General features: G+C 37.4%; 1 protein-coding gene and 1 long non-coding RNA gene across 2 annotated transcripts in view; both read right to left on the bottom strand.

Moving 5' to 3' along the window:
* Nucleotides 1-5,198: 5,198 nt before the first annotated feature.
* The window catches only part of LOC119482170 (putative uncharacterized protein DDB_G0286901), a 30,671-nt gene continuing 22,934 nt past the window's right edge, over nt 5,199-12,935 (bottom strand). The window contains exons 13-18 of the mRNA XM_037759592.1: nt 8,146-8,253; nt 7,935-8,105; nt 7,868-7,890; nt 6,875-7,677; nt 6,134-6,140; nt 5,199-5,364 (exon numbers count right to left, since the gene is read on the bottom strand). Coding sequence (XP_037615520.1) covers nt 5,199-5,364; nt 6,134-6,140; nt 6,875-7,677; nt 7,868-7,890; nt 7,935-8,105; nt 8,146-8,253 — 1,278 coding nt within the window. The remainder of the gene's footprint in view (nt 5,365-6,133; nt 6,141-6,874; nt 7,678-7,867; nt 7,891-7,934; nt 8,106-8,145; nt 8,254-12,935) is intronic.
* Nucleotides 9,202-10,565, bottom strand: LOC119481718. Its single transcript, XR_005205253.1, has 3 exons — nt 10,394-10,565; nt 9,460-9,520; nt 9,202-9,228 (listed from the first exon to the last, which is right to left on the bottom strand). It is a non-coding gene; the product is annotated as an uncharacterized LOC119481718 (long non-coding RNA).

Consider the following 12,935-nt stretch of genomic DNA (forward strand, 5'->3'; position numbering starts at 1 on the left):
CTCCGATCAAACGATCAAACTAGGCAGCGCTGATCAAATATGAATCAATATTCTGTAACTGTAATGCCTATTTCTCACCTCAAATGTTTTCAGAAACATCTTGTAGTGCACTGTTTAGCTGTAAAATGAGAAAGTTTGTGACCTGGCAGCCATGTTGAGATCAGTTGAGGAAATACCAAGCACCGCCCACCAGCCAGAGCACACCATCCCATTTTACAGCTAAACAGTACGCTACAAGATGTTTCTGAAAACATTTGAGGCGACAAATAGGCATTACAGTAACAGAATATTGATTAATATTTGATCAGCGCTGCCTAGTTTGACCGTTTGATCGGAGTTTGCAAGTGATTGACAGCTGCCTCCGTTGAATGAACAGCCAATAGGAATGCTCTCTCTCTGAAATGACATGTGATTGGCTAAAGTCTCCCGTCACGGGCTAGATTTTTTGAAACCCTCAAAACAGAGCCATGAGGAGGTGCAGAAGTCTAGTTTTCTCTCAGAACACTTGAATTACAATATGCTGAAAGGTTATTATGGAGTTTTTGCCCAATGATGCCAAAAACATTCTGCTTACTGCAGGTTTAAAAGTGCTAAATTCGACATTCAGCGCATTAATATAGCAGCAAACAACTATTTGTGATGTAAAGATATAGAGAGTATGCCTAATGTCTACCTGAGCAGTCTGTGTATTGTAATCCGAGCTTCTACTCACTTTATTTACATAGCCGGCCAGCGCCGCTTCACACGCTTTTAGTGCACGTTCGTGTGCTCGTGCATGTGAGCGTACCCCACTGGATAGCTCACACGCTACTTTGCACTGCTCTCATGAGGCGGTTATGATAATGTTGCTCGACCCCATGGTCCCGACCGACAACGTTGTCGCGGAAGCGGAGCACCCACCCTCCGGTTCCCCCTCAGGTGAACACTTGTCTCTATCAGCGCTTTTGCTGTTTTTTGCACTGTTAGCACCGTTATCTGCGAACCGCAGGCTCGCCTTCGCCATGTTGAGAGCCGTAGAGGGGCAATAATGTTGTCAACCTCAGTTACTCTAATGGTGCCTTCAAATGGAACTCGTGAGCTTGTGTTTACAACACGGGAGGTCGTGTAAACGATATGCTTGGCGTTCAAGTGGTTAAGTCGTCATATTCGCCAACCTTGAGACCTTAAAAATAGGGAGGATTTCAAAACCAAAGCGGGACTGGTGGCTTTTAAAGAATGAAAATAACAAAATATTAAGTACACTGAAACAGCATTTTTATGTTAAATAGGCCCACTTTTAATTCACAGGAATATATATATATATATATATATATTTTAAATGGTCGCGAGCAGTTCTATTCCACTTGGAACCAACATTTGGTGTAGCTACATTGTCGGCCGGGTGGAAACAGTAGGGCTTATACACGAATTACAGTGCCAGAAACAGGTAGAGACAGTGAAAAGGGAAAAAAAAGTGTGAAAATCGTGAGAAAAACAGGATAAGTGTGACCCCGGGAGGAAATCGGGAGATGGCGATGAAAAATGGGAGTCTTCCGGGAAAATCGTGACAAAAAAAGTAGTAAAAAATGCCCATCACAAGCTCCCAGAGCCCATGGTGACTTCTTCAGATGTTTCTTTGTCCCAAGAGCAGTTCACAAAGTAACCAAATAGCCTTTACTATCTTATGAGGCAAAGTAAAGAAAAATGTCTTAAAATTTTCGGCTGGAACCAGGACATATTTGGCCTCTTTCCATGAAAAAGGACAAGATGATCATATTGATCAACTAATCAATTAATTGATTAATTGTTTAAGCTCTAGAGGTGCTTGAGTGAGTAGCGTCTAGGGGCATCTATTGGCAGAAATGGAATATAATATCAATAAGTATGTTTTCTTTAGTGTATAATCATCATAAGAGTCAGAGTGTTTTTGTTACCTTAGAGAGGCGTTTATATCTACATAGGGAGCGGGTCCTCTCTTCACGTAGCCAGGCACCATGTATTCTCCAAATGACATTTGCGTTTTCACGTCAGCCACCGTAGTTCTTCTACACGCTTAGCACACTGCTAGATGTTACACACTTAAAAATATTTGTAACGTTTTAAGCTATTTATAGCAATTAATGGCATTTGAATGTAAATATAGACTTAATTACTTATTTAATTATTCATTCCAGACCTTGGTCAAACAACATGTAGCTATCCTAGATTGAAGGTGAAAGACTACAGAAAGCGAGACTAAAGCGTGACTGCTATTACGTGCACATTATGTTTAATTTTTTATTCCGTTTATTGTTGCTTGCTTTGTATTCATTGGTATTATGTACATGTTCAGCACTTTGGTCAACCGCGGTTGTTTTTTAAACATGCTATATAAATAAAGTTTGACTTGACTAAAGTTTGAAAAGAAACGTCACATTCTTCATCTAACAAATAAAAAGTTGAATTTGTATGCAATAACACCCTCTTGTTCAATTCAATACACTAAAGGAACAGGGTGGTAGCCAGGATTTTAGAAGTCCAAGGTTGTGGTGGGGACATAGTCAATCCTTTAATTGTTTATTCTGTTGGCCTAAGTCAAATAAAATATATTGAATCTAAAAATAGTGGGATCAGCCGATTAAAATGCCCCAATGATGATGATTTTTGACTGCAGAATTTCCCCAAATTGCTAAAACTCCTCATCTTTTGTTTTGTAGGAAGATTAGAGATGTGATTAGAGATGCGTTCTGTTATAAAGACAACAATTTGTGTCTTGCTAACTTATATACTAGTATTTGTGTCCCAAATTCACAATTTAATTCTTTTGGTCATGTTGTGAAAGTAATCTGCACCTTTATATCTTCTTTATTGACCACTGCATCAGTTTCTGCTCCTATAAAGTCTATTTAGGCTTGCCTCTAAGATAACAGGAGGGGTTTCTTTGTCAACTTAAAAAAGAAGAGCAAATAATGAGTAAATGGCAAGTTTCTAAGAAGGTTTATGGTAAACATTATTCTTACTTTATTATCCTTAAGTCTATTAAAATACTTCTTTTTTTGTGAGAGCCATTACGAAAAATTAGTTGACAGTGGCAGATGATGGTTTTGATGCTGATGGATACTTTGAGTTTGAGGTGATTTAAGAAGAATGTATCTCTCAGGCTGTCTGGCATGTTTGAATAGATAAAAGAATCTCATAGGCAAAGTAAACACACCACTCCCAGTTCTCTCTTTCTGAACATACCTGATTCACTAACACAACAAAGGCTGAGACCGGCTGACTGGAAGACGCTATTGTGATATTTAATGATAGGACGGCACAGTAGATTTTGATTAACAGTGGTGCTTTAATTAAACATTAACATGAATTCACCTTAAATATGCCCTGATACACTTTGTATTTACCACAAAAAATTGCAAAACATAACATGAGAGACAATTTAAATTCTTCAAAGATTGTGTATTCTGGTCATTGTAAAGTTTCTGATAGAAATTGTACAAACTACAAGAAATCTCACAGAATACAGTTATGCATGATTACATACTTACACTTTGTATAAATCAAAAAATGAACAGCTCTGACATATATACCATGTATATCATGATGATAAAAATCTATGCATTGGTACACGGTTGGGGTGTGCAGCCCACTATGAGCTACATGTGTTCCTTCATTAAGACACTTGTTCCCTTTACAATATGCTCTGGGATATTGCTATGCCATGTTATGCCATGCTGTGGTATCAAGTGAAACCTAAACATGAATTTTACATGCATATGGAAACTAAAAAATATTGAGATCATTTTAATTTCAAAGTAAAACATAGACACAACACAGCATTTTGATTAATCCTTCCTTGTGCAATTTACAAAGATCTACTTTTATTTTGAAGACGACTAACTTCCCAAAAAGTCCACTGTGAAATCTCACATTTACTAGGTGATTTTACGGTTTTACTCTTCAGTGTGGCTGGTTTTACTTGTTACTTATACTTGATTACTTGTTTGACGTGACTAAACAAGACAGGATTAGTAACTGTCACTAAGTTAAATGTTGCTAGAACACATTATTTTCTGACATCCCAGGGCTTAATGTTATATTGTTTGGTTTGTTATTCTAGTAATGATTCAATGGACCAGTTGGCTGTGTCATTCGGTCTGCCCCAGGATCCTGGACATTCCCTCACAGAAATGTGTTCAGTTCGACAGACATACCTAATCCACTGTAATTAATGTGTCCATTCAATGCAAAGTTATATTTAATAGTAAGCTGTGAAGCTGTGAAACGAAGATGTACAAGACATTTACTATAAGAATCTTGTATTTTTACTGACAACAAAATAATTTCATTACCAGTGATCGCAGTCTCAATGGCAATTCAAATGGTAATCAGCACTGATGCTATTGCTGGCTTGACAGTAGCCATGACAACAGTACCAGGCAGGATGCGGTGACGAGGCTGATCTTGTGGCTTACTCCACTTGAAGCTGTAAATGAGGAGAAAAAGGAAACAAAACATTAGTTCAACAAGCAGTTGTGTAACCTTTGAAATTTTTGATCAAGTAGCACTCAGTATTGCTTACATATGCCATTCACGCTGATGGAGCTGATTTCAACGTCAAAGCCGGTGATGTTTGAAGCTGCCTGGATCAAAGTGTTTGCAATCTGAGTGTTATTAGGAACAGATGTGCTCACAAAGCTAGCTATAATGGTGGTGATGATTGATCCATTCCTGCAGAAGGAGAAACAAAAATTATTGTTTCAAATACCAGATTCAGGCCAATATTCTTAAGTTGTAAGCTAACACAATGAATCTTAACAAATTACCTGAATGCCACCACGTTCAGGGCGGAGAAGGATGAGAATTCCCTTCTGAAAGGAGGTTCAAGCTGCAGAAACAGGAAAACATTTTTTTTAAACACTTTTTACTTTTACTTTTGCCTTGGAACACTGAACTGTGCGTATACGAGTACAGTGAGCTGGAGGTGTAGTTATATTTGTCTTGATATATTCACCTTGATATCTCTGTCATTAATTCCTACTGGAAATTTGAATAAGTGACCTTATATATGTACAGTAGTATGTAGGCTGTCTAGTAAGTGTTGAATTCTTTGAGTGGGTGCTTGAGCATGAAATAATTCAGTAGGTGTACCAGCAGATTTTATTCTAAGGGTGAAACTTACCTGTCTCTCTATCATTGAAGCTCGATTTGTAAAAGCTGTAGATGATGGATCCAGCAAGTCAATTGTAAATGTGTCTCGAACAGATCTGAAAGTCACAGGCACAGCTGTTGTAGGTGCTGCAGTTGTAGTTGAAGCAGTCGTAGTTACGGTTGTTGTAGGTGCTGCAGTTGTAGTTGAAGCAGTCGTGGTTACGATTGTTGGAGGTGCTGTAGTTGTAGGTGGAGCTGTTGTAAAAACATAAATTTAAAGAATATGTAAATACGCAATGGTGCCCAAACCAAAAGGATTTCTTGTTTGATGTCAAACTGACATTGGTGCCAGTTTCACACACCTATAAGAGCCATCATAAAAGGCTAAGAAAAACTGGGCTCTGCAGACCTTTTAGCATCTTATCTACTTCTGAATTGGCTAATATAATTATATATTTTTTATAGTTAAGAACAAATAATAAAATAACAAGATTTCTGATTCAGTACAAGTTAGCTTAGAAAATAGCTCATCCTGCCCCACACAGCACTGTTTAATGGATGGATTGAACTGCACAACACTGAAAACTGTTAAAGCTGTCTTTATGAATCTTGTCTTTATTTCTTGTATAGCAACATCAATTTGTTGCTGACTTATTTAAAAACACAGCATGAGCAGCACGAAACGTTATTTCAAATATTTTAGATACTGATTAGAGTTTAATATTGTGTTGTGTTTACTTACTGCTTACTGTGACTGAGTTGGGATCTATGGTCACGTTGAAGATACTGTTGGTAGTATTCACAGCGTCTACTAAGGTTTGAGTAATGTTATTAGCCGATGGGATTGCTGCACCCGGATTGAACTCAATCGCCACTGCTGCTTCAGTTCCAGTTGTTCTTATGATTGATCTAGTTGAGTTACTGTATCATAAAAACAAATGGTGATATGAAATTATTCTGCTGCATGGAGTCGTGTGGTTTACACATGACACTATCAACATTAGAAGACATTAGAAGATTAGACCCAAATCCTGCATGTAATGTAAAATCAGAGAAACACTCAAGAAAATGTTTTTACCTGAAACCAGTCACTCTGCATCTGGAAAAACCTGGATTAGGTCTGTATATCTCATTACACTGCAAAAAGGAAGCAACATTGAAAGATCTTGAGAAGCTGTCAATGACAATTTTCTTAACATTAAATTACACAGATAGTCAATGAAATTAAAAAAAAAATACTGAAATTAATTTTCATCTTAACAGATTTGTCTTTTAACAAAAGCATTCTGTCCAATCCTTCATTCACAACACTGACACAGTCAAAGAGGAAGGTACAATTTGAAAATGCACTCACCGGAACTTCAATTTCTCTTGCAAGTGCTATGAATTCACTGCTGCTGCTGTTACCGAGGGCAAGTGTAAAAGGTTCGCTCAAGATCAATATGACATCAATAGTTTGAGGTGGAGCTGTTGTTGGTGGTGTTGTTGGTGTTGTTGTTGCTGTTGTTGTTGTTGCTGTTGTTGATGTTGTTGGTGTTGGTGTTGTTGATGTTGTTGGTGTTGTTGATGTTATTGGTGGTGTTGTTGTTGTTGTTGTTGTTGTTGTTGCTGTTGTTGCTGTTGATGTTGTTGGTGTTGGTGTTGTTGATGTTATTGTTGGTGTTGTTGCTGTTGATGTTGTTGTTGTTGGTGTTGGTGTTGTTGATGTTATTGGTGTTGTTGTTGTTGTTGATGTTATTGGTGTTGGTGTTGTTGTTGGTGTTGCTGTTGGTGTTGCTGTTGTTGATGCTATTGATGTTGGTGTTGTTGTTGTTGATGTTGTTGTTGGTGTTGGTGTTGTTGTTGGTGTTGTTGATGTTATTGGTATTGTTGTTGTTGGTGTTGGTGTTGTTGATGTTATTGGTGTTGGTGTTGTTGTTGCTGCTGATGTTGTTGTTGTTGGTGGTGGTGTTGTTGTTGCTGTTGTTGTTGTTGCTGTTGTTGCTGTTGGTATTGTTGCTGATGTTGTTGGTGGTTGTGTTGTTGTTGTTGGTGTTGTTGGTGGTGGCTGTGTTGCTGTTGCTGTTGTTGTTGTTGTTGTTGTTGATGTTGGTGGTGGCTGTGTTGTTGTTGCTGTTGTTGTTGCTGTTGTTGTTGTTGTTGCTGTTGTTGTTGTTGGTGCTGTTGTTGGTGATGGTGTTGTTATTGTTGTTGATGATGGTGTTGTTGTTGTTGGTGTTGTTGTTGGTGGTGCTGTTGATGTTGATGGTGTTGTTATTGTTGTTGTTGTTGTTGGTGGTGGTGCTGTTGGTGTTGTTGTTGTTGTTGGTGGTGTTGCTGTTGTTGTTGATGATGGTGTTGTTGTTGTTGTTGGTGGTGTTGCTGTTGTTGTTGATGATGGTGTTGTTGTTGATGGTGTTGTTGCTGTTGTTGTTGTTGGTGTTGTTGCTGTTGTTGTTGTTGTTGTTGGTGGTGGTACTGTTGTTGTTGATTGTGTTGTTGTTGTTGGTGGTGGTGCTGTTGTTGTTGTTGGTGTTGTTGTTGGTGCTGTTGTTGATGGCGTTGTTATTGGTGTTGGTGGTGGTGGTGCTGTTGGTGTTGTTGTTGTTGTTGGTGGTGTTGCTGTTGTTGTTGATGATGGTGTTGTTGTTGATGGTGTTGTTGTTGTTGTTGTTGTTGTTGACATTGTTGTCATTGTTGTTAATGTTGTTGTTGATGGTGTTGTTGTTGATGATGGTGGTGTTGTTGTTGGTGCTGTTGTTGATGGCGCTGTTGTTGCTGTTGTTGTTGATTGCGTTGTTGCTGTTGATGGAGTTGTTGTTGGTGTTGTTGAAGGTGGTGTTGTTGTTGTTGTTGGTGTTGTTGTTATTGTTGGTGCTATTGATGTTGTTGTTGTTGTGGTTGGTGTTGGTGTTGTTGTTGTTGTTGCTGCTGGTGTTGTTGTTGTTGTTGTTGTTGATGATGGTGTTGTTGGTGTTGGTGTTGGTGTTGTTGTTGGTGTTGTTGATGTTATTGGTATTGTTGTTGTTGATGTTGTTGGTGTTGGTGTTGTTGATGTTGTTGGTGTTGTTGTTGCTGCTGATGTTGTTGTTGTTGGTGGTGGTGTTGTTGTTGCTGTTGTTGTTGTTGCTGTTGTTGCTGTTGTTGGTGTTGTTGTTGGTATTGTTGCTGATGTTGTTGGTGGTTGTGTTGTTGTTGTTGGTGTTGTTGGTGGTGGCTGTGTTGCTGTTGTTGTTGTTGTTGTTGTTGTTGTTGATGTTGGTGGTGGCTGTGTTGTTGTTGCTGTTGTTGTTGCTGTTGTTGTTGTTGTTGCTGTTGTTGTTGGTGCTGTTGTTGGTGATGGTGTTGTTATTGTTGTTGATGATGGTGTTGTTGTTGTTGGTGTTGTTGTTGGTGGTGCTGTTGATGTTGATGGTGTTGTTATTGTTGTTGTTGGTGGTGGTGCTGTTGGTGTTGTTGTTGTTGTTGGTGGTGTTGCTGTTGTTGTTGATGATGGTGTTGTTGTTGTTGTTGGTGGTGTTGCTGTTGTTGTTGATGATGGTGTTGTTGTTGATGGTGTTGTTGCTGTTGTTGTTGTTGGTGTTGTTGCTGTTGTTGTTGTTGTTGTTGTTGGTGGTGGTACTGTTGTTGTTGATTGTGTTGTTGTTGTTGGTGGTGGTGCTGTTGTTGTTGTTGGTGTTGTTGTTGGTGCTGTTGTTGATGGCGTTGTTATTGGTGTTGTTGGTGGTGGTGCTGTTGGTGTTGTTGTTGTTGTTGGTGGTGTTGCTGTTGTTGTTGATGATGGTGTTGTTGTTGTTGTTGACATTGTTGTCATTGTTGTTAATGTTGTTGTTGATGGTGTTGTTGTTGATGATGGTGGTGTTGTTGTTGGTGCTGTTGTTGATGGCGCTGTTGTTGCTGTTGTTGTTGATTGCGTTGTTGCTGTTGATGGAGTTGTTGTTGGTGTTGTTGAAGGTGGTGTTGTTGTTGTTGTTGGTGTTGTTGTTATTGTTGGTGCTATTGATGTTGTTGTTGTTGTGGTTGGTGTTGGTGTTGTTGTTGTTGCTGCTGGTGTTGTTGTTGTTGTTGTTGTTGATGGTGTTGTTGTTGATGGTGGTGTTGTTTGTGCTGAACTTTGTGCAGCAGCAAGTGTTGCTGCAGCTAAAAAGTACCAAAAGAAAGGATTACTAAAACACAAGTTACCTTTTGCCGTTATTGACTAATCGTTATCTAAAGATGATACTTGACTTGGATGTGTCTTTATAAAAAATACAGGATGAGGTGTAGAAAAGAAATTCACCTCAACTTCATGTTGTGTTTTGCCCTACACCTTTTCCATTATTTTCTATCAAGAACCTTCAAAGCCAATTGGTTTAACATCACTCAGCTTACCTATTATAATCAGGAAAATTGATATGATCTGTCCGACACCCATCCTGGTTTTCCTTTGGGTCTAGAAATTCAAACAATACAGACACTTACTCACAGAAACAGCATGTCAAAACCTTTTGCACTGCAGTTACTAATGACTAGAATTATTACTTTTTAAGTAGTACACAGTATCCAATCTGCAAATAACAGTATTCGCTATAGCAGTACGTTTAGTCTTTATATCTCAAAGGATACAAAACATCCAAAGGGAGAGGATTTTATATATAATACAGTATGTGTACACCTCATAGTAATCCATGTCCTGAACCACATAGCTTTTATACTTTAAAACAAGTGTGATAAAATGCAACTTTCACTTCTGTAAAAGTCATCTATGTTTCAATATATTGTACAACATTTTGATTTCTCTGGCGTTCTGAAAAAATACAAAAACTGTTCACAACCATCAACCACATGCATCACATTTTATTTTATTTTTTCCTATTAATTTTTTTAACTGAATTTGATAATAGGATGTTAGTGTGCTTGTATCTAAAACTATCTTTTACAACACTGCGTAAAGAAAGGGTACATGTGCCATGTGAGTGGAGATGGGGAAAAAAGTTGTATAGCACTTTTAATTGTGGAATAAATATAATATCAGTTAAAGAGAACCCTACAACAGCATTTCACAACACAATAAAAAATGTTAATGACCTCATGTGACAATCGCTTATTGTCACTTTAAATATATTATAATGACATATCATTTGTAATGAAATGGAAATGCATGAACTTTTCCTAAAATTAAGAAATAACATAATAATATGTATTGATACAATGAATAAATCAACTCAAAAAAAGTTCACAGACACATGCATGCTCTCTGTCTTTCTCTCTCACACAGCACCATGTTTACATGTACAAAAGCATATCAAATTAAAAATGTACTTACCCAAAATGAAAAGATATAAGATGAAAAGTTATAAATTCCCTCTTTCTATCTGCTTTTAATGTTTTAAAGTATTTCAGTTTCTTTTAATTCAGTCCCGTTCACAATCACATCTGTGATATTGCGAACCTTTCACCTGATGTGACAGTCCACATCTATTAAGGCCTTTATATTGGAGTTGAATAAATGCTGATGACGTGATTCATAGATGATACATTTTTCAGATATGTTGTTACACCTTAGCAATTAACAAAACCAAATTATAGGATGCAGGCTGTCCGCTGTCAATTTGTCAGTTTCTTGGCTCAGTATCATAGCATAATCCCTTCCTTTTTCCTGTGAAACCGGTTGCTGTTCCTCCAGTGTAACAGTAAAATTAGAACAAACAAATCAATATAGATTTCTGGTGAAGTAGTAATGGTGTGGGAAGAAATACAAGAAACGAAAAAAAAAAGAACAGCATATTCATACATATTGAACAAATATTGTTTTTGGTATTTGAAGTTATTGGAGGAAATATGTATAGAGATATACAATACAATACAGTTAAAGTACAATCAAATGTATATGGACACATTAAACGAAGACAACAACGGCAGCATTTTGTTGCTGTATAAGCACTGCAGCTGCTTATACGGGCTTATTTACAGGCGTATTACTCTATCCACCCTCTGTCAAATGCTCCGTTTTAGTGCCACCCCCCCTCCCCCCACAGCTTGCCATGGGAAGAGACACTCAGATGGGAGTGGCACATTCTAACGAGCCTGCATGTAACAAAGGAAGACGAGCCAAATCTGAATGGCTTGTTGAATCACATGCTTTCTGATCTAGGCAGCCCACAAAACAACTGACTGGGTTGTCTTAGTTCATACTTTGTGGGTTGGTAGGAACTCCAGATGCCCAAATGTATGTGTACAAGCACCCTTTAAAACCTTTTTAATACCACACAATGAACTTTAATAGCAGTTTCATGATTATACTAGCCAAAGTATGAAAGTATGATGGAAAACCAGTAGGGAGGATACAGCCTAAATTTATTTATTATCACAGTTTTTCAGTACTTTCCAGTAGTATTCAACAATAATTTGTAATGACAATTAAATAAATGAACGCAACCTGGGTCTTGGATAAGCGGCGTAAAATAGATGGCTTGATTAACCAATATAAAATGATATATTTTTTTCAAGTTTATTGAAGCTTTTGCTTAAATAAACACTTGTTTGGTCCAAGTCTGGTTTTGACTGAAACTCCACAAGAAAGGATTTGTGAGGTAGTGTGTGATCTCTGACAGCAAACAATCGGATACTACATTTTTTATGACTGAAATCGCTACCTACGACAAGCAAGAGGAAATATTTCTAAATTTCGTAAATGAATTTCAAGTCTTTTTCAATGAATTCAAAGCTCTTTAAGACTTTTCGAGACCTGCAGATATCCTTTTATACTGTTGTTTCTTGAACATGTTTCACAAGTGGGTTGAGTGATGTATTTTCTTTCTTGTGATTTTTGTGTCTACGTGTATCTTTATCCAGAGAGCACCTCAAATAAACTCTAGTTGAGTCCAGGAAGTGCTCCTACCCAAACATTTTTTTAAGATCAGGTTTGTCTGGTTTATGTTTTTTAGCAAGTGTCTTAAACAACTTAAATAATATGCTTATGTTAAGTTTTACTTTTTTCTTTCAAAGTGAGCTTACATTGTCCAGCAGCATAATTGATATGCAGTGTCCATCTATCCTTCTGTTCTATTTTACAGTTTATCATCAAGATGCTTAGCTTGTAGTTTCAGTGACGTCTTTAGCTGCGTAGTCTATCCCTGTGTTGTTTTTGCATTGCACCTCCTTAGGTCACCTGTCAATCAAACATTGCTGATGAACCTGTGACTTATGCATTCAGTCATGGCAGATTAGTTTTGTCTCGTACTTCCAAAACTGCACAATTCAAATTCTGCTCAACAGGAAAAAAAACAAACAAAATAACTCAAAAGACAATAATGCAGCTCAAAACTTTTATACAATGTGCATTTGATCCTCCATTACATAAAGGTCACTGTTAGTCAAGGTTATGTTGGTTTTCATAACTCAGACAGAAGGCAGTAATCATATGACTCATAGGCCTAAATATAACCACTGCACTGATGCAGCAAATTTGGAACATAACACATACATACATTACTTATTACATTCACATAACTTGTACTCAAGACACACTATCCCTGATGCATTAGGTATATTGTGTTGGGAGTACAATCTGATAATAAGATGTACCCCAAAATGTTTTTTTTTAAATGATACTGTGGCCAATTGTGGAACATGCTTTGTTTTATATTACTGTGTTTTTTTTCTTACCTTCTGACATCTGACTGTCTAATGTGAAAAAATCCAGATATTCAGCTCTGATATTTTCAGGAAACATAATGTTGAAGTCACTGGTGGTTTTTGTTTTTCCACTTTACTTGGAAATTTTTGTGAATACAAACAAACGTAGAAAAATATGAAAATATAAAAGAAACAAAATCAAAATGCCCACTACAATTAATTAAATTTAT

Source organism: Sebastes umbrosus, chromosome 22 (assembly GCF_015220745.1).
Source record: "Sebastes umbrosus isolate fSebUmb1 chromosome 22, fSebUmb1.pri, whole genome shotgun sequence".
Taxonomy (NCBI): Eukaryota; Metazoa; Chordata; class Actinopteri; order Perciformes; family Sebastidae; genus Sebastes; species Sebastes umbrosus.